This window comes from Rhinopithecus roxellana, chromosome 20 (assembly GCF_007565055.1).
Source record: "Rhinopithecus roxellana isolate Shanxi Qingling chromosome 20, ASM756505v1, whole genome shotgun sequence".
Taxonomy (NCBI): domain Eukaryota; kingdom Metazoa; phylum Chordata; class Mammalia; order Primates; family Cercopithecidae; genus Rhinopithecus; species Rhinopithecus roxellana.
In genome coordinates, this window is record NC_044568.1 from 25233998 (window position 1) to 25254970 (window position 20973).

Sequence of the window (20973 nt, forward strand, 5' to 3'; positions counted from 1 at the left end):
TGCTTTTGTCAAGAGTTCTATTCCTAGAGGCAGGACAGATGAAGGGGCTCTTGTAGGATTGATATTAGAGTGATGCCATTAGGAGCTTTGCTGTCTGCTGCATTCAGCATCCTGAATTATCACCCTCCTCTGTTTGGGCAGTCTCTGAGCTGTGGGTGAGCCCAGGTGACTATACCAGGAACAGGGTAGAAATTCTCACAGAGCCTTATGAGTGCTGCTGGTTAGGGGACAGAGTACTGTTGGGAGAGGATGCCCACCTTCATGACCACTCTGCTGCTACCTGGGTGACAAGGGCTGGTGGGAGGTGGCTTCCCAGGGGTGGGTGTCTGGTCTGCAGGTTGACCATACATTGATCTAGGGCTAAATATACCTGAAGAGGCAGTGAGCTTGACTACCTGTAGTTCTTTTTTTTTTTGAGATGGAGTCTTACTCTGTTGCCCAGGCTGGAGTGCAGTGGTATGATCTTGGCTCACCAAAGCCTCCACCTTTTGGGTTCAAGCGATTCTCCTGCCTCAGCCTCCCAAGTAGCTGGGATTATAGGCACCAGCTACCACACCTGGTTAGTTTTTGTATTTTTAGTAGTGACAGGGTTTCACCACATTGGCCAGGCTAGTCTCAAACTCCTGACCTCAGGTGATCTGCCTGCCTCAGCCTCCCAAAGTGCTGGGATTACAGGTGTGAGCCACCACGCCCAGCCTCCCCACTTCTTTTTTTTTTTTTTTTTTTTTTTTTGAGACGGAGTCTTGCTCTGTCGCCAGGGCTGGAGTGCAGTGGCCGGATCTCAGCTCACTGCAAGCTCCGCCTCCCGGGTTCACGCCATTCTCCTGCCTCAGCCTCCCAAGTAGCTGGGACTACAGGCGCCCGCCACCTCACTCGGCTAGTTTTTTGTATTTTTAGTAGAGACGGGGTTTCATTGTGTTGGCCAGGATGGTCTCGATCTCCTGACCTCGTGATCCGCCCGTCTCGGCCTCCCAAAGTGCTGGGATTACAGGCTTGAGCCGCCTCCCCACTTCTTAAAGTGACTCTAACATGCCTTGGGATATAGAAGATAAAATGAGATGCAGAGAATGTGGCATGTCTCAGTGCTCTCTAGGTGACGGGACTTGGTTATGCATCCTGGCCCTATGCTCTGACTTTATGTCTCCCTCCCTGCCCCTCACCTCCCCCCATATGTCACAAGGAGCAGCCATGTGAGCAGGGATAGGACCTCATCCCAGAGTCGTGGGGAGCGCTGTCTGGGTGTCTGGAGAGCAGGAGACCAAATGTATATGCTGGTGGCAGAGTGGAGGCAGGGAGGCAGGGATTGTGTTTCCTGGCTTATGCTTGGATTCTCCTGGATGCTTCAGTTGCTTGACTTTTCTCACCTTCAGTGTGTGTGGGGACTGTGATGGACCCATCAGCTCACCTCTCTTCTCAATGGCTCCTGCTCCCAGAGTCAGAAGATGGCTTTTCCACGACTGTCTCAATAGCTGACAGCACGAGCAAACACAAATCAGTTTAGAATCCTTCGCTATGAGGCATCTGTCCCTAAGCCCTCCTTCCCTGCTGGCCTGCTGGGGCTGCTGCATGTCAAGTGCCGGATGCTGGTGCTGTCTGTGTGTGAGGATCCCATCAGGATGATCACATGCCCCCATACCTGGCCAGGAAGGTTCCCTCGGGAAAAGCCATCCCCACTTCACCAAAACATGAAGCGTTCAACAGATTAAGTCTCCCTCCTTCACTGCTGGAGCAGATGCCCTCAGGCTGGATTCCTGCCTGGTCACTGGGAGTTGGCATGGTTTAGGCCACTGGATGGAGGCAGTGGACCCTCAGCTGGTCACTGTGGTTGGGGACCTGCCCTTGGAGACCTCTGGCAGGAAGGCAGAGGGAAGCTCTCTCCATGTGAGGCCGGAGGCAGCTCTGAGTGGAGAAGAGCAGCAGCCCCATCTTGTGTCACCTCTGTGCCACCACTGGGCTCCCCAGAGCCCTGTCCTCTAGGTTTCCCTTTGTCACTGCTGCCCTGGTTGCATACACTCCAGAGAGCAGCAGCTTCCCTATAGTGGCAGGAGCAGACCCACCCCCCACACTGCTGCATTCAGCCGTTCCTGCTGACCACCCATAGCATCACGTCAGCCTGGGTCACAGCTGCCTTTCATCACTTTTTCCACCTCCAGCCCTTGAGGCTTTGCCAACAAAGAGCAGGGTGTGGTGGCTTGTGCTCAGAGCCATCCCTGGTGCGTCAGCCATCCCCTCCCTCTCCTGTCTTTTCATTGTCTGTCTCCACCTGGACAGCACTGCCCTTCACAGGCTCTGTCGCCGCTGGGCCCTCGAGTTCCTCTGGGAGCTGCTGGGCTGTCATCTCTCCCACATTCTGACCTCTTTATTTTTATTTATTTTATTTTATTTTTTAATAGAGACAAGGTCTTGTAGAGCCCAGGCTGGAGTGCAGTAGTGTGATTTTAGTTCATTGTTACCTTAAACTCCTGGGCCCAAGCCATCTTCCTGTCTTAGCCTCCTGAATAGCTGGTTCTACAGGTGTGGGCCACCATACCCGGCTAATTTTTTAGGTTTTTTTTTTTTTTAGAGATAGGGTCTTACTATGTTGCCTAGCCTGGTCTTGAACTCCTGGCCTCAAGTGATCCTCCTGCCTCGGCCTCCCAAAATGCTGGGATTAGAGGTGTGAGCCACTGTGCCCAGCCCTGACCTATTTAGATCCACTCATAGCCTCCCATGCTCAGCCTCCTCCCACCCCTACTGAGGTGGAGGCTTGCTCTCAATTGCATAGCATAGCTAATGGTGACCTGGTCCAGCCAACCTCACTGGCTGTGCCCCTCCAGGCTCACCTTTCCAGGTCAGTCCTCCCATCACACAAGATTACCCTTCTCCATCGTGCCTGATGTCCCTTGGTAGACGTGTGATGCCCAGAGAGCTCTGCTTCCTGTGGCCCATCCAGCTTGGAACAGAAGGCTCAGTCACATTCATGTCTTCGTTCTTCCTGCCATCCCATGTTGACTGTCTGCTGGCCCTGAGCCAAGTCTTATATGCCTGGGGTTCCAGGGACAGAGACGGTTACAGCTGCTGAGCCTCCAAACTGCCTCAGAAATTAGGATGGGAGGAAGTTTAAGAAAAAAAAGAAAAAAAGAAAGACCAGGCACAGTGGCTCACACCTGTAATCCCAGCCCTTTGGGAGGCCAAGGTGGCTGGCACCTGAGGTCAGGAGTTCGAGACCAACCTGATCAACATGGTGAAACCTCGTCTCTACTAAAAATACAAAATTAGCTGGACATTGTGGTGCATGCTTGTAATCCCAGCTACTTGGGAGGCGGAGGCAGGAGAATTGCTTGAACCCAGGAGGTGGAGTTTGCAGTGAGATCGTGCCATTGCACTCCAGCCTGGGCAACAAGAATGAAACTCCATCTCAAAAAAAAAAAAAAAAAAAATGCCAGGTGCCGTGGCTCATGCCTGTATCCCAGCACTTTGGGAGGCCGAGGCAGGCAGATCATGAAGTCAGGAGATGGAGACTATCCTGGCTGACACGGTGAAACCCCGTCTCTACTAAAAATACAAAAAATTACAAAAAATTAACCAGACATGGTGGCACACCCCTGTAGTCTCAGCTACTTGGAAGGCTGAGGCAGGAGAATCCGTTGTACCTGGGAGGCAGAGGTTACAGTTAGCCGAGATCGCGCCACGTCGCGCGACTGCACTCCAACCTGGGTGACAGAGCGAGACTCTGTCTCTCTCTCAAAAAAAAACAAACAAAACAAAAATCCAGGCTGGGCCCTGGGAACCACTTGGCCTCAGTGGAACCTGTGATGAGTATAGATAAAAGAGATTATGCTGCAGCAGGCTTCTAAATCTGGAACCTTCCAGGGCTACTCCAGGACATTGTTAAAAGCAGATATCACTATGTTGGTGGCACGGGCCAATTGCAAAGCTAGCAAATAGCATCCTTCTCGATCTTGAGTTGTGCCCTGTCTCCCTCCTCTCCTTCCCCTCCACTTTGGCTCTGGGCAGGGACAGGTGGGGGCACACGATTTCATTTTGTTACCCATTTCAAGTTTCAGAATGCAGCTTTACTAACCTTTAAGTTGTCCCGCCTTTTCTCATTTTAATCTTTATTCTCTGCTTTTTTTTTTTTTTTTTTTTTTTAATTCTCTACTTGTTTTTAAAACTGCATTCTCTTCCCTCTATTTCTCTCCTCAGACTCTCTCCTCCCACACCCTTCCCTTTTCTGTTGCTGGCCCCTCACCCACCCTCTGCCGGATTCCAGGGTGGTAGATTCTGTCTGGTCTGGAAGCCCAGACACCAGGATGATGGGTTTTTGACCAGAGGAGGGGATGCTGGCTCTGCTGCCACACAGTGTCTAATTCTGCGGATGCTCTTCGTCATGGGCAGCATCACAGTTCTTATTGTCATGCTGCTTTCCTGAGTAAACTCAAAGCTCTGTTTCCAGAATTTCCTCTGTGCCCTTTTCTCTGCTCTCATTCAGGCCCACGTAAGTACAGAAAGGAGGCCTTTGAAGGTGGGAATAGTGGGTCTGAAAATACATCTTGAAATAGAGCTGAGGGAAGAACTGAGTCATGGTAGCAAAGCCCAGGCTTCTTCCTCCCTTCCCGTCCCTTCTCTAGCAGCGCTGTGGTGGGGCCACCTTCTCTGCCAGCCAGCCTGCCCCAGAATCATCATGGGTTAGATAAGGAGCTCAGGGCTCAAGAGGTCAGCTTAAATGCTAGACTCTGTGCTTCGTATGTGGCCATATGAAGGAAAAGGTGGAGAAAAAGGAATCCAGGACTTTAGAAACTGGAAGTGACTTAGAGTTCATGACATTCAGCCCCTTCCTCGTGTCAAAAGTGAAGGCAGTGTGATTTCTGTAAGGCCAATAGAGAAGGTAGAACTAGAACTCAGGTTGCTGGGCTTGCAGTCTAACCCTTTAACCTATCCTAGATGCCACTCAGAAGAGACACCAAGGGGCCTTTCTCTCCCAGGCTCACTTGCCAGTAGGCAGCCCTGCCTGCTAGAGGAAGTCTAGGGCCACCCTGTAAGCTGTGTTTGCTGCCAGAAAGCAGCAGCTTCCTCCTCTGTCTGCATCCTGTGCTAGACAGCTGGCACTGTTCTTTGTTTCCTTAGCCCTTTGGCTCGAGGTGAGACTGCTGGCAGTGGCTTGAGTAGTGTTCATTCCAGGTGCTTGTACCAGATATTACAGCTAGAGCAAATGAAAAGGGTTGGTGCAGGGGCTCCTCGGGCGGGAGCGGAAAGCCCTTCCTGCTCTGCTGCCTGTCCCTCTCCAGGGGGAGTAGGACTCCACTGCCTAGGAGTGGCTTTAGCCCATCATGGGTAGGGGGATGAGGAAGTCCAGTTGGTAAGGAGGTGCTCACGGAAGAGGTCCCTCCCCATACCCACTATTGGCATCATTGCTGTTCCAACGTCAGGAGCAGGTACCCTAAGTGCAAGGGGAAAAGGACTTTTTGAGGACCATGGACTCAGAAAGGCAGCCAGCTTGATGGTCGGAATCAGAGCGGAGGTGATGCCCTCCTCCCACAGACCCTGCTTGTCCTCCTCTTGAAGCAGGGCCCAGCCCTCACGCAGTAGCCTCCTGGAGTGCTGGGATTAGAGGCATGAGCCACTGACTTGTAAGGCCCTTTTCTCCTGCTTAGAATGCTTCCAGCCAGTCAGTCCTTGGCTGACACACATACTTACGTGGCTCCAGGGGAAGCAGGTGGGTTGGGTTGCTAATGTTGAGTGCTTTCTTAGGAGATGCGAGTTGATGTGGGGCCTGAAGCCTGGCTGTGGGTGAGTGTGGAAAGCCTTACTTTTCTGAGCCCAGTGGGAGGCCTCAGCAGGGCTTCCAGAGGCTGCTATTCTGGAGGTCATCTTAAGCCCCTGCCTCACTGTCAGTAAGCTGGATGAGGACCACCTTCTTGTGTTCAGCCTGACTTTCTTCTGTAGGTTCCTCTGTGTACAAGGGTTAGGCTGGGGGCCAGGTCAGGACGACTTGAGTCACTTTGGCTTGGGGGATCCACCTGGCCCAGCTGCTCACAGCTCTTCAGAGATGGGGAGAGCTGGGACCTGCCAGAGAGGCCAGGCCAGCCCTCAGACAAATGAGTCCATCTGCATTCTGCAGACAGCCACACGTCCACAGTAATTGGTGAGGCGAGAATCTTGGGGAGCAGGGGAAGAGGGATCAATCTGGCTGCTGCTCCGCGATCAGCAGGGGTTGATGCCTGCTAGTGTGAGCCTGTGCCACTCTGAAGATGGAGACACTTAAGCCTATAGGGCTGGTCTGGGGAGAGGCCCCTCCAAGACTGCACTGGTGACTTGTTTGGAGTTTCAGGTCCACGGTTTGGCTGGATGTGGATGTGAAGTGGTGAGACCTCCAGTCCATCCGTGTTCAGGCTCCTGGCCTCTGTAGGGGAGTTGCCCCTCTTTTGTCTTGGCTGGACCAAGGGGCAGGGGCAGGATCCATGTCCCAGCCCTGTTGGGACACCCTGGGCTGTCAACCCTGTCTTGGGGCTGTTCCAGCAACAGGCCAGGCTGAGCTGCAGCGTGCTTCCTAGTGAGTCCTCCTCTTCCTGGAGACTGTAGAAAGCCAGCAGGCAGCAGAGGTGTCCCCTGACCCACTCTGTTCAGCTGTGTGTGTGTTGTCTCCATCAAGCTTCTTTCTGTCTCTCCAGTGGGTAATGGGGGCTACAGTGAATGTCTGTGGTCTGGACTGGCTGCCCCCAGTAGTGGTTCCTTGTCTTCAGGGGGCAACCATGGAGCTTTCTTTCTTAAAATATTTTTTTAAATTTTGTGTTTTTCTTTGAGACGGAGTCTTAACCATCTTGTCCAGGGTGATCTTGAACTCCTGGAATCAAGCAATCCTCCTGCCTCAGACTCCCAAAGTGTTGGGATTACAGGCAGAAGCCACTGCTCCTGGCTTTTGGGGCTTTCTTGAGCTGTGATCCAAAAGCTATTGTGGCAGCTGGCAGCTGTCTAGTCCAGTTGCCCTGCATATCAGTCTCAATACCTCAATATGAATCTTTTTTTTTGAGATGGAGTCTCACTCTGTTGCTGGAGTGCAGTGGTGCGATCTTGGCTCACTGCAACCTCTGCCTCTTGGGTTCAAGCAATTCTCGTGCCTCAGCTTCCTGAGTAGCTGGGACTACAGGCACACACCATGCCCGGCTAATTTTTGTATTTTTAGTAGAGATAGGGTTTCACCATGTTGGCCAGGATGGTCTTGATCTCCTGACCTTGTGATCCACCTGCCTCAGCTTCCCAAAGTGCTGGGATTACAGGCGTGAGCCACCGTGCCTGGCCTTCAATATGAATATTGAAGTACACAAGCCCCCAGGAGACTTACCTGCCTGTGTGGGAGGGCTGTTGCTCTCTGCGCCCACCCACAGCCCTTGGATAGTAAGGCATCTATGGGCCTCCGTTGGCTGCATGCTCCTGGACCCTGACTTTCCTCCTCCTCAGGCCCAGTGTCTCCCCAAGAGTCACTGGGTGCTGCTGGCCCACTGATGAGGATGACCCTATTAGGTGTGTTTGGGAATGTGGTTCCCTTGTTGCTCCCACTTCAGCTCAGTAAAACTTGGAATAACCTTCCAAAGAGTGGGTGAGGACAGAAGCTGCAGGTAGCCCCAGCCCTTCTTCAGGAGGATGGAAGCGTGTTCTCCCTGCCTCACCCCTCTGTGGCAGTGGGGAAGGGGGTAGGGGAAGAGTTGGAAGTCAAGGGAGCCAGACTGGGGGTAGCAGTAGTCAGTGTGTGTGTGTCTGCTACATGGCTGTGCACCTGTCCTGAAGGTGGGCTCTCAGATCCCTGGCATGTTCAGGGGTTCCTCAAGGTGAAGGGTACCACGGGTGGAACAGGCAGACCTCAGCTGGCAGGAAGGAAAGTGATGGCATCCTTAGCATTCCTGTTGAGTCATCTGCAGCATGCTCAGGAAAGGTCCTAGCTGCCTACCCTTTGGGTAGGCCTCAGAGCCTGTGCCAAAAGTGCTCCTAGGAGATGCAGGGACGCAAGGACTCACCTGGCTAAGCCCCAAGGCCTGGAAGCAGCTTCAGGAAAGGGCACCCATCTGGCAGCACTGTGGGTTGTTTACTCGCTGAGCCCATGCCTGCTGAGTGCTTCCTGTATGTGCAGCACCAGGCACTGGGGCTCATCCAGCTCAGCATGATCTCATGGGAATAATAAACCAACATGAAATTGCAGTCTCAAGTTACAGCCGGGATAATTGCTGGAAGCACTGGGGGCTAAGAGGGAGTCTGAGCAAGTGTCCTTTATCCTGAGAACCTGAGGATCCAGCCAGGTGAAGACAGCATGCAGCCTGAGGCCCTGAGACAGACAGCTGCTGGGTTCGCGGCTGAGATGAAGCAGCCCTGGGTGCACGTGGTAGAGTGGGCTTTGTGGAGTTCCTCCCAGGGGACAGAATGTACTAAAATGAGGCTGGCGCACAGCAGTGCCAGGAGCCCTTTGTGGCTTAGAGAAGTAATGCGGGCTGGAGGGTGCCACTGAGAAGGGTCCTGGTTCCTGCCTGGTCCCAGGAGCACCTGCCCTCAGCCAATGGGGAAATCTAGTTGCCTTGAATTGTTTCCTTTCCTCCCCACGCTGGGAGGCGGAGGCAGGGAGTAGTGGTCTCCTACCACTGCTTTGGCAGTTGGAGAGAGGTTGGACCTTCTCTGTAAGGACTGGGAAGTTCCCCTCTAAGTGGCCTGATCCTGGTCATCCAGAGATTGGAGTTTCAATCTGACTTAGGATGCGGTGGAAAAGTTTGAGTCATTCTCTTACATTCCCCTGTGTTACGATACTCCTGGGGCAGGTTGGGGGGTCTTGGCAGAGGCCATCTCCCTGAACCAGGCTTAGGGTCCAGTGCACCATAGAAGTTTGCTCCCTGGGAGAGTCGATGGGTCCTTTCCTTCCTTGCCAGACTCCATCACCTGGAGAGCAGCCCCTGTTCAGCCTGGGCCAGCGTTGGGCAGGGAGGCCCCAAGCACTACATGAGAGGAGGGGCAGCACCTCTCTCGGGAAAGTGGAGGGATGCTGTGTAGTGGCCTCATCCAGATGGGGTGGGCAGTGTCGGATGCTCTCACTCTAATGCTTGTCCTTGGTCTCTAGCCCTGGCCTAGTGTGTCCAACCTGGCCAAGGACTTCATTGACCGCCTGCTGACAGTGGACCCTGGAGCCCGTATGACTGCACTGCAGGCCCTGAGGCACCCGTGGGTGGTGAGCATGGCTGCCTCTTCATCCATGAAGAACCTGCACCGCTCCATATCCCAGAACCTCCTCAAACGTGCCTCCTCGCGCTGCCAGAGCACCAAATCTGCCCAGTCCACGCGTTCCAGCCGCTCCACACGCTCCAACAAGTCACGCCGTGTGCGGGAGCGGGAGCTGCGGGAGCTCAACCTGCGCTACCAACAGCAGTACAATGGCTGAGCCGCCTGGCTCTGCACATGTGCAGCACGGCCCAGCCTGGCCACACACTGCGGTGCCATCTGTGCCTGATGCCCTCTCTGGAGATAGGCTCATGTAGCCCGCAGTAGGTGAAGAATGTCTGGCTCCGGCCCTTTCTCTGTGCCCTCAGCAGCCCCTGTCCTCACCATGGGCCCGGGCCAGGTGTGACAGAGTGGAGGTAGCCCACGGGGCGGTGACTCCCACTGAACTGGGAGCCTGGCTTGGCACTGATACCCCTCTTGGTGGGCAGCTGCTCTGGTGGAGTTGGGAAGGGATGGGACCTGGCCTTCACTGTCTCCCTTGCCCTTTGACTCTTCCCAAATCAGAGGAGCCTGCAGTGCTGGGTGAAGTGTCCTGTGGCCTCAGGACCCTTTGGGACAGTTATTTCTGGGACCCCCTTTCCTCCACAGAGCCCCTCTCCCTGGCTCCACACATTCCCATGCATCCTGATCCTTTAGATTATGCTCCAGTGGGAGACCCTGGTAGGCACAAAGTTTGTGCCTTGACTGAAACCGTAGCCCCTAGCTAGATCCAAACAACCCTCCACCTCCCAACCAAGATCTGTCTTCCTTCATGGTGCCCCGAGGGAGCCTTCCTGGTCCCAGGACCTCTGGTGGTAGGGCCATGGCGTGGACTTTCACCCTTCTGGACTGTGTGGCCATGCTGGTTGTCGGCTTGCCCAGGCTTCAACCTCTCCAGACTCTGAGGGGTCTCTGCCCACCAGCCCACTGCCCTTGGTGCCTTATTTGTAGAGCCTACTGCTACCTCCCTCTCCCCATTGGATGTTCATTCCATTCTCCAGGTGCCTCCTTCCCAACTGGGAGGGGTTAAAGGGAGCCCCACTGCTGCTACCTGGGGGATGGGGCACCTGGGGGCCAAGGCAGAGGGCAGGGGGCCCCTCCCCATTAGGGTCCAGTGTCAGCCTGGGTTCTATCCTTTGGTGCAGCCCATTGCCCTTTCCCTTCAGGGTCTGTCGCTCCCTCCTCTGCAGCTGCACAAAGACGCCATCTGGTGTCTGCATGGGTGTTGGCAACCTGGGAGTGATCACTGCACACCCATCGTGCACGCCTGCCCATCGTGCACACCCTCCCATTGTGCACACCTGCCCATCGTGCACATCCGCTCATCGTGCACACCCGTAGTCCTCCACGAAGACATGGGAAGGTAGGAGTTGCCGCCCTGGGCGAGGGTCCCAGGCTGCTCACCTCTCCCCTTCTGCTGAGCTTCTGCGCACCCCTCCCTGGAACTTAGCCGTACTGTGTGACCTGCCTCTGAACCCTGGGTGCCTGGGGCACTGCCTTCTCACACCTGGCCTTGCCCTGTCCACCCTGTGCTGCGTCCCTTCACAGCATTAACCTTCCAGTCTGGGTCCCGCTGAGTCGCAAGCTGGAAGGAGCCCCTGTGGGAGGTGGGTGGGGTTGGGTGGCTGCTTTCCCAGAGGCCTGAGCCAGAACCATCCCCATTTCTGTTGTGGTATCTCCCCCTACCACAAACCAGGCTGGAACCCAAGCCCCTCCCCCCACAGCTGCCTTCAGTGGGTAGAATGGAGCCAGGGCCTAGCTTTGGCCTTAGCTCAACTGCAGGGCCCCTGCCATTGGGGGAGGGTTTGGCTCCCACTCAGCTTCTGCCAGTCGGCAGCCTGGGCCAGGCCCTCCTCTTCCTGCATGTGCCACCTCCAGTGGGAAACAAAACTAAAGAGACCACTCTGTGCCAAGTCAACTGTGCCTTAGACACACCCTCCTGCCGTCCTCACTGCCCCCTGTGCAGGAGACAGTGGAGAACCAAGTCCCATGGCCTCAGAATTTCCTCCCAGTTCCCTAAGTGTCTCTGAGGACCTGAAGCTCTGGGGATTATGTTTTCTATTGCCCAGGGTGGGCCTGGTCCTGAGGGCGGGACAGGGGGTTTGGAGATGTGGGCCTTTGATAGACCCACTTGGGCCTTCATGCCATGGACCGTGGATGGAGAATGTGCAGTTATTTATTATGCGTATTCAGTTTGTAAACGTATCCTCTGTATTCAGTAAACAGGCTGCCTCTCCAGGGAGGGCTGCCATTCATTCCAGCAGCTCTGGCTTCTTCCTGTAGGACCAAGGGGTTGCCCTGGAGGAGGGGTGGGGTCCCCGGCCTGGGCATGACTACTCTAGGAAGAGCCACTGCTACTCAAGGAGCCACTCAGCCCCATCCATGCCATAAGTCCAAGTAGGGAGTCGAACCCTCAACGGCTTCTGCTTTCTCCTGAGCCAGGAAGACAGACACGAATGCATGATGGGACAGGGCCTGGGTCTTTCATGGGTTGAGCTGGGGAGGGGCCTGTGGTGGGCTCAGTTGTAGGCAATGACCTGGTTGATCCAGACGCTGAACTTGCTAACTCGAGTATACATGGCAGGTGCGCGCACATTGCAGTTTTTGGTACCCCAGGAGACAATACCAATAAGCACCCACGTGTTTCCCTTCTGGCAGACAAGAGGGCCTCCGGAGTCACCCTGAGAGGGAAGAGGGAGGGAGAAGTGAGTGTGGGGGGTTGGGGAGGTGTGCCACAGGACAGTGCAGAGGACTGGGTGCTGGGGCTCACCTGGCACGAGGAAGCACCTGCGCCACCTGCACAGATCATGGAGTCAGTGATATCTGAGCCCCAGTACTACTGGCACTGATTCACAGTGACCAGGGGCAAAGCCACCTGCTGCAGACGTGCTGGTGTCACATTGCCTGTGGGCCAGGAGGGGTGGTCAGGTGGGGCCCAGAACACTGGTCCCCAGCCCAGTCCTCCCACCCTGAGCTTTGGCCTGAGTTCCTACCCACGCCACTGAGGCGACCCCAGCCGGTGGTGACACATGTGAGGCTTTCAGTCAGAGCCTCGTTTGAGGATGCCAGGCAAACTGGCGAGATGCGTGTTGTGTACTGGGCTGGTGAGGCGAGCTTCAGCAGTGTCACATCATTGTTCATGGTGGTAGGGTTCCAGCTAGGGTGTGTAATGGCCTGTGGGGTCAGAAACAGTCCATGTTGGGCTGGGGTGGGCCCCGGCACCTGGGGCTGATGGGTGCTGAGCAGGGTAGGCCAGGGCGTGTCCTGAATTCCCCGTTCCCAGCACCCACCCACTTGCACTGCCCACTTTTCCTCTGTGTCTGCAACCCAGGCACTCACCCGAGAGATGGACAGAACCTGCAAGGGCTCAGCGTTCGATGATAGGTCATGCTCGCCCAGGACAACAAAGTGGCGGCCAGGGCTGCAGGGGTGTGGGGTTAGGCAGCTGCAGGGAGGCCAGAGCAAGGAGACAGCCAGGGGAGGAGGCAGGAAGAGGCGAGGGGCAGGGCAGGTGGAGTGCAGGTGCTCACCTGACATTGCAATGGGCAGCAGTGACCACCCAGGACTGCCTGATGAGAGAACCACCGCAGAAGTGGAAGCCGCTGCTGTCCTGGGGTCAGGGCTCAGAGGTCAGAGTGGGGTTGGGCTGCTTAGGCTGCCCCTAGGCATGACATACCCAGGACCCTGCCCACCCCTCCGGTGGTACACCTGCAGGGACACCTGCCAGGGCCAGTAGCCTGGCACTGCATTCTCCTCGTTGACAATTCTCTGGCTGAAGCTCAGGGCTGGTTTGATGGCAGGAACACCGCAGCCTGGCCATTGGGCTAATGAGGACCTGCTTCCTATGCCTCAGCCCACCTTTCCCCACCTCCTTTTGGGTGCCTGAGGCTGTGCACCCCAGAGAGGTCAGTCGAGAGGGTACAACACTACCCCTTTCCCAACGGTACATGCAGGCACCTTCGGGCCCCACAGCTATCTTGGTTATCCCCATCCAACCAGTCCCGCAGCGCTGCTGTTCTCTCACATCTTTCTCCAGCCTAGTCCCCGCTGTTCCCCATCTCTACCCCTGGTCTCTCTGCCCGCTCCAGGCCTGAACACTACAGACCCTTCATGCAGCCAGAAGGTTGTTTCTAAAAGTCATGGACAGCTCTTCCTGTCTCAGCTTCCTAAACACTCCCGGACTCCAGGGCCTTGCTCAAGCTCTGGTCCTATTCGTGAGACTCCCCCACCCCACCTCTTGCCCCCTCCCAGCCCCGCAGGCCTGTTCCGGCTCCCCTGCCCTGGCATATCCTGTTTCCTTTGCCCACTCTGTCCACTTTTGTCCCTTCCAGCCAGCCTGGCCCCTTCCCGGGGCTGGTGCTGGGAGCTGAGTTGTTCCCAGGTCTGAATCAGGGCTGGTCCTGGCCCACTCACCCCAGGAGGAACCGAGGAGAACCAGGCTTAGGGTCAGGCTGAGCAGCAGCATCATGGCAGATGTGAGGTTGGGAGCTGGGCCTGGCTTTATGGGTCTTCTCGTCCTTGAGCTAAAGCTCCAGGCCTGAGGCCAGGCCAGCTGTGTAGACTCAGCCCCCTCCCACGCTCCAGTCAAGAGAGGCCCTTTAGGCAAGGTCCCCTGACCCAGGCCTATACTTATCAGACAGAGCCCAGGTGTGAGGCTCTCACCTCTGCCACCTCCAAAGCCTGGCCTCTAGTTGGCTCCCAGAACCACCTGCCATTCCAAATGTTGAGCCCTGGGTACCGAGGGCAGATGGTTAAATCAGGTCTATAGTGACAGCCTGGTGGCTGGGATCAGAGGAGTCTCCCAGGGCTATCAAAGGCACCAGGCTCTCAGAGAAGGCTGCTCAGCGTCCAGGGTGTTCTGACTGGTGGAGGGAATGCTCACTGTGGTCAACTTTGCTGTGAAGGGCCAGGGGCTGTGAGGTTCTGGCAGGTTGGGAGTCCTAACACATCATCTCAGTGGTTCCTCATCCGTTTGGAACAGGAGTCACAGGTCTGCTCAGAGATGGTGACTCTCCCACCAGCACGTGGCTGAGTTGGACACAAACCCACATTTGTCTGGCACTGAAGCCCCCAGTTTTTTCTTTGTTTTTTTTTTTGAGACGGAGTCTCGCTCTGTCACCCAGGCTGGAGTGCAGCGGCCGGATCTCAGCTCACTGCAAGCTCCGCCCCCCAGGTTTACGCCATTCTCCTGCCTCAGCCTCCCGAGTAGCTGGGACCACAGGTGCCCACCACCTCGCCTGGCTCGTTTTTTTTTTTTTTTTTTGTATTTTTTAGTAGAGACGGGGTTTCACCGTGTTAGCCAGGATGGTCTAGATCTCCTGACCTCGTGATCCGCCCGTCTCGGCCTCCCAGAGTGCTGGGATTACAGGCTTGAGCCACCGCGCCCGGCCTTTTTTTTTTTTTTTTTTGAGACGGAGTCTCACTCTTCGCCCAGGCTGGAGTGCAGTGGTTTGATCTTGGCTCACTGCAAGCTCCGCCTCCCGGGTTCACACCATTCTCCTGCCTCAGCCTCCCATGTAGCTGGGACTACAGGCGCCTGCCACCATGCCCGGCTAATCTTTTGTATTTTTAGTGGAGACGGGATTTCACTGTGTTAGCCAGGATGGTCTCGATCTCCTGACTTTGTGATCCGCCCACCTCGGCCTCCCAGAGTGCTGGGATTACAGGCGTGAGCCACCGAGCCCGGCCAAGAAGCCCCCACTCTTTTTTTTTTTTTTTTTTTTTTTTGAGACGGAGTCTCGCTCTGTCGCCCAGGCTGGAGTGCAGTGGCCGGATCTCAGCTCACGGCAAGCTCCGCCTCCCGGGTTTACGCCATTCTCCTGCCTCAGCCTCCCGAGTAGCTGGGACTACAGGCGCCAGCCACCTCGCCCGGCTAGCTTTTTTTTTGTATTTTTTAGTAGAGACGGGGTTTCACCGTGTTAGCCAGGATGGTCTCGAACTCCTGACCTCGTGATCCGCCCGTCTCGGCCTCCCAAAGTGCTGGGATTACAGGCTTGAGCCACCGCGCCCGGCCAAGAAGCCCCCACTCTTAACAATGAGATGATGCTTATGAAGTGCCTGGCATTTAGGAGGGCAAAGTGTGAGCTCTTGGTGCCTGGCAGACCCTGGACTGAGGCTGCAGTTGGAGAGTGACAGCCATCAAAACTCTGCCACCCTCTCTAGGCCTTGGGGCTCCCATGGGCAAGCCCCTGATGTCTGCAGCCCATTTGTTACTGAGCTGCAGGCCAAGCTTGAAGGGAGAAGACACCCTGTGTGTAGAATTCCAACAGGTGCATTGGCTGGCCTCCTTCTGGGAGTGTGAGGGCTTTAACTGATTCAAGAACAGATCAGGGCTGAGTGTGGTGGCTTACGCCTGTAATGCCAAAACTTTGGGAGGCAGAGGTAGGAGGCTTGATTGCAGGAGTTCGAGACCAGCCTGGGCAACATGATGAAACCCTGTCTCTGCAAAAAAAAAAAAAAAAATGTTTAATTAAAAAATGATCTGGGCATGGTGGTACACACCTGTAGTCCCAGCAACTGAGAAGCCTGAGACAGGAGGGATCACTTGAGCCCTTTTCAAGGCTGCAGTGAGCCATGAGTGCACCACTACATTCCAGCCTGGGCGATGGAGCTAGACCCCGTCTTAAAAAAAGAAACCGCATCAGTCAAAAAATGAGATGAATTGGCCAGGCGCAGTGGCTCACGCCTGTAGTCCCAGCACTTTGGGAGGCCGAGACGGGCGGATCACGAGGTCAGGAGATTGAGACCATCCTGGCTAACACAGTGAAACCCCTGTCTTTACTAAAAATACAAAAAATAGCTGGGCGTGGTGGTGGGCGCCTATAGTCCCAGCTACTCAGGAGGCTGAGGCAGAAGAATGGCGTGAACCCGGGAGGCAGAACTTGCAGTGAGCCGAGATCACACCACTGCACTCCAGCCTCGGTGACAGAGCGAAACTCTGTCTTAAAAAAAAAAAAAAAAAAAAGCCGGGCGCGGTGGCTCAAGCCTGTAATCCCAGCACTTTGGGAGGCCGAGACGGGCGGATCACGAGGTCAGGAGATCGAGACCATCCTGGCTAACACGGTGAAACCCCGTCTCTACTAAAAAAAATACAAAAAACTAGCCGGGCGTGGTGGCAGGCGCCTGTAGTCCCAGCTACTCGGGAGGCTGAGGAGAGAATGGCATAAACCCGGGAGGCGGAGCTTGCAGTGAGCTGAGATCCGGCCACTGCACTCCAGCCTGGGCGACAGAGCGAGACTCCGTCTCAAAAAAAAAAAAAAAAAAAAAAAGAATTAATGGATAGAGAGATGGATAGATGATAAAGCAAATATAACAAAATACTATCAGGTCTATGGTGACCTGACAGGGTATGGGTATTCAATATACAACTCTACTTTTCTGTTACATTTACAAACATTCATAATAGAATGTTGGGGTTCAGGGAGCAGTTAGCGGCCCAAGGATGTCCAGCCTGGCATAGACCCTCCCTGAAGCCTGGGCCGACTCTCCCTGACAGTTCTGAAGCTGCAGTGGAGTTCATCTGTTCTCACTAAGGGCAGGATGCTCTTGCTGGCACCCAGCAGCCAGGCCTGAGACTCAGCAGGGGCCCAGCAAAGTTTTGTTGGAGAAATGTGTCCTCTCTCCCCATGTGAGTCCTGTGAGCCTTATTAATCCGGAAAACTTGGAGTCACAAGCCCAGCATGTGCAGACAGAAGCCAAGCTTCATGTGAGCAGTGCAGGCATGCCTCGCCATCTGAGGGGTGTCACCGGTAAAGATGTGAGGTTGAGAAGTGCTTGGTGAGAACTTGCCTTGGAGTCAGGGAGTGGCTCCTCTTGTCAGCACTTTAGCCCTCAGTGAGGCCTTACTGAAAGGTATGAGCTTTGTCCTGGGCCACTGAGGAGCCATGGAAAGTCCCTAGGAGGGGTCATGGGGTCTTCTGTGTTTTACAAGTCTCCAGTGGACTACAGGGCAAGAGCAAGGCAGTGGAGTGGTGGGGGAGCCTCCAAGGTGTGGAGTCAGAAGGAAGGTTTGGATGGAGATCAAGCTTGCAATGCTGGCCAGGGCTGGGGTTCTGGAATTGTAGGTGCCTGAGGTGATGGGTGAAGAGCATCTCTTAGGCCAGACACTAGAGCTATGGGAAGTAATGGTCCCTGCAGGGACGCCTTAGCTACAGAGCCCTGCTGGCTGCCTGCCCACCCTACTCCACTCAAGAATGACACAGCCATCTGTTTAACTGTTATTTTCTGGGTTTATTCCCCCTTGTTCAAGCTCTAAGCCTCAAACTATTTTACTCCACCTCCATAGCCTGCACAGTTTCCTCCACTAGCTCCAGGGTTAGTGGCTTCACGGTTTGGGTCAGGACAGCTGTGGTTCCAGGCACAAAGTGGTAGCGGCCAGACCTGGGAGAGAGGAGGGACGGCCTCTGAACATGGGCCTGTCATGTGGCCCATCCCCTTCTTGCAGCCCTCTATCTCCCCTGCTACAGCCCCACACATCCCTGTGGTACCCCATCTCCAGCACTCACCTCTTCACGGGCTCTGTGGGTGAGCTCAGTGTCCGCAGCAGCTTGGCACCCGTCTTCGTGATTACACATGCGTCCACATTGCCCCCGGAGCCCAGGTCACCCAAGATTCCGGCGGTGATGGCTTCCACCAGCAGCCCCTGAGCGGCCTCTAACTGCGGTGATGAGTGTGTGAGGCCTGATGGGCCCTCTGCTGTTAACTTAGGCTACAGCCTGGGGACTTGCCTGTCCACTCACCCAATCTGGTCTTGCACCCCAAATCCCCACTGTGTTTCTCCCTCTGAGCCTTAGCCACCTCTGAGGCAATATCACCTGCTTCCATCCCACCCCAAACAAAATCTAGGCTCCAGACGTTGATATAAGTGGGACCCTACTGGTCCTTCCCTCCGCCCTCGGTTCCAAAAGATCCTCTGTGAGCTTCGACTTCTCCCAACCGTCCAGGCTTTGGTATTGGACGGTGTTGTGCCAGGACCGCACTTCTCTGCCCTTACTCCACTCACCCTTCAGTGGTCACCTCCTCCAAGCCTTCCCCCACCTCCACACCGGGCCAGGGTCCTGTGCTCCCCCAGCTCCCGGGTGCACATCCCACCAGCGACCACATAGTCGGGGACAGAGGCCGCTCACCGTCATGTTCGGCTGGAACCGGTCTTCTAGCACCGCCAGGGCCTCGCCCTGGCCAGAGCCTGAAGGCAGGAGAACCATCTGAAGTCAACCGCTGCCACCCCGTTTGGAGTACAACCGTGAGGCCAAGGTCACGGGCAGGGTTCGAGGAGAAGGGACAGAAGTGCTCACCCAGGGCTGTGAAGGGCAGACGGCTGTAGGAGCCATGGGGATGCACGCCGTAGAGCTGCGGTCCAGTCAGGTCTACGCCGCCCACGATCAGCGATGCACCCACGTGGCCCCGGTACCTGCTCGAGAATGGGCGGGGTCGGTAACAAGCGGGGGCCTAGGCCCCGCCCCTCTAGGCCCCGCCCTTAGGTGCTATCCCCGCCCCTTCCTGTGATCTGGCGCCCGATGACTGACATAGCCTTTTCCGATAGCCCAGCTTCTCTTGGGCCGGCCTCTTCCGGTCACCTGGCCCGCCGCGGCCCCGCCCCCTTTCTGTCCCGCCTTCCATTGGCCCCGCCCCCGCAACGACCCCTCCCGGGATCCTGTTAGCCCCGCCCCCGCACCGGAAGAGCGTCTGGCACAGGACACGAGTGACCGTGGCCACGCGGGGCTCTCGGCCCGTGGATAGCGCGTGTAGCTCCATCTTGGACGCCACCATCCTTGTGGTCATCTCGGCGTCAGCGGCTACTCCAGCCCCACAGCAGCTGAGGGAAAAGGGAGGATCGGTGTGGGCAGGGCTGGCACGTGCCGGGACCCGAGTGGGAACGAGGGGGCTGTTCTCTTTTGCATGAGGGAACTGGGCTGGGGAGTCTCACTAGATTTTGGGGGCGATGAAGTGGATCTTCTCACAGCTCTTGTCCGCCACGACCGAATCGTTAGTGGCTCGCGTGTCGGCGCCCAGAATGACTCCGTCCTGAGGAGAGGGAGGGACCACAGCCTCAGTGCCTGCTCGATAGTCCCGGCTCCCCTCCAGCTCCCCTGTCCCTCTCCGCTGCTCACTTGGAACACAAGGCCCGCGATGGTTGTCCCGGTCTTGCGTGCATGAGGGACCTTGAGCCCCGGGAGGACGCGTTCCAAGGATGCATTTCTAGAAACGGAGGAGGGCGCCCAGGTTTCGGCTCTGCTTCCAGTACCCCTGTTGCTTCCCCTAACTTGGTCCCCGTCTCCTTCATCTTCCGGGGTAAGCCTGGAACCCAAGTCGCCCAACACACCCTCCTCCACCCCCAGCCAGGAAAAAAGGTCACGACCAAGCAGAGGTGACTCAGGAGTGATCGTCCCCTCCCCAGCCCCGCTTCACCTTTGGCAGTTCTCGAAGGAGAAGCCCCCTCGGGGCTCCAGGGCTGGCTTCAGCATCTTGGGGCAGGCAGAGCGGATTAGGGGTCGCGGGTGGATGGGTCGGTCAGACAAGTGGGGCCAGTGAGGAACTAAAAAGTCCTCTGCTAGGCTCCACGTCTGTCCTTCCTGCTTTCGCTTTCGCCTTTACCCTTCAAAGGCCCGTGGCGGTTTTCTGCATCTTGTCTTTCACTTTCGGCTTCACTCGTGGCTCTGAGCATTTGGAGAACCGGGGGATGTCCCTTGCTGTGCCCTCTGTGCTGCTCACAGGGTCCTCTGTTGGATAGAGGTTCAAATCTCTTCCCTTCTGGACATTGTTCAGGTCCTCTTCCCCCTCCATCTGAGCCCCCTGCTCTTACCCTAGCCCCAACTCTGACCTCCAGTCCCAGCATAATAAAGCTCTCAGAGCCTTGGCCAAGTCTGCATTGTTGCTGGCCACCCAGTAGCATCAGGCATGGCTGACTTTTGTTCCTTGTCACCTTTCTTCCAACTCTTGCCTCTTTTGTTGCCTTCATTCCTCTGCGAAACCTCAAACACAGGCTCAGTCCTCAGCCACAGGGACCCTGGTCTTTCCATCTTCCGTCTCAGGTGACATCTTCCCCCTCTAAAGAGGGGCACCATGGGTGCTGGGTTCCACTCATGGCCAAGCCTTGTGATTTCACCTCCCCAGTGACCTCTTGTCTGCACACATCTTTCTCCTAGCACTTCTCGTCTCAGCTAGCAACCTCTCCCACCTGGACATTGCACTGGCCTCCCTGATTACCTTGCGATTCTTGCCCCCCACCTCAGGCTACACCTTACCCTGCAGAGAGCGGGTCTTTCTGAATTGGAAATCTAGTCACACTCTTTCTCTGGTTTAAACCCTTCAGCAATCTGGGCCTGGTGGCTCACACCTGTAATCCCAGCACTTTGGAAGCCCGGGAGTTCGAGGCTGCAGTGAGTATGGATCATGCCATTGCACTCCAGCCTGGGCAACAGACCCCATCTCAAAAGGGGGAAAAAAAGACTTGGGTTTGAGCCTAAGAGCAGCACGCAGCTGCCAAAGGGTTTACTTTTTTTTTTTTTTTTTTTTTTTTTTGAGACGGGGTCTTACTCTGTTGCCCAGGCTGGAGTACAGTGGTGTAATCTCAGTTCACTGGAACCTCTGCCTCCCAGGCATAAGCACTCTTCCACGTCAGCCTCCTGAATAGCGGGGACCACAGGCACACACCACCATGCCTGGCTAACTTTTTGTATTTTTTTTTTTTTTGGTGGAGATGGGGTTTCACCATGTTGCCCAGGTTGGTCTTGAACTCCTGAGCTCAGGCGATCCACCCTC

At 55.7% G+C, this 20973-nt stretch overlaps 3 protein-coding genes across 3 annotated transcripts in view; 1 reads left to right on the forward strand and 2 right to left on the reverse strand.

The window, feature by feature from the left end:
- The window catches only part of PSKH1 (protein serine kinase H1), a 35749-nt gene extending 24276 nt beyond the window's left edge, over window positions 1–11473 (forward strand). The window contains exon 3 of the mRNA XM_010355069.1: window positions 9077–11473. Within this exon, the coding sequence (XP_010353371.1) occupies window positions 9077–9394 (318 nt within the window). The 3' untranslated portion in view covers window positions 9395–11473. The remainder of the gene's footprint in view (window positions 1–9076) is intronic.
- Window positions 11372–13898, reverse strand: CTRL (chymotrypsin like). Its single transcript, XM_010355071.2, is given in 7 exon segments — window positions 11372–11894; window positions 11984–12117; window positions 12207–12387; window positions 12553–12634; window positions 12744–12823; window positions 12922–13025; window positions 13627–13898. Coding segments are annotated over 7 exon segments (798 nt in total). The 5' UTR covers window positions 13682–13898; the 3' UTR covers window positions 11372–11732.
- A 3519-nt stretch (window positions 13899–17417) lies between these two features.
- On the reverse strand, window positions 17418–19931 carry PSMB10 (proteasome 20S subunit beta 10). Its single transcript, XM_010355068.2, has 8 exons — window positions 19621–19931; window positions 19323–19410; window positions 19139–19236; window positions 18887–19027; window positions 18507–18622; window positions 18339–18397; window positions 17718–17869; window positions 17418–17592 (listed from the first exon to the last, which is right to left on the reverse strand). The coding sequence occupies exons 1-8, from the start codon at window positions 19674–19676 to the stop codon at window positions 17481–17483; spliced, it is 822 nt and encodes a 273-aa protein (XP_010353370.1). The 5' UTR covers window positions 19677–19931; the 3' UTR covers window positions 17418–17480.
- Window positions 19932–20973: the final 1042 nt, after the last annotated feature.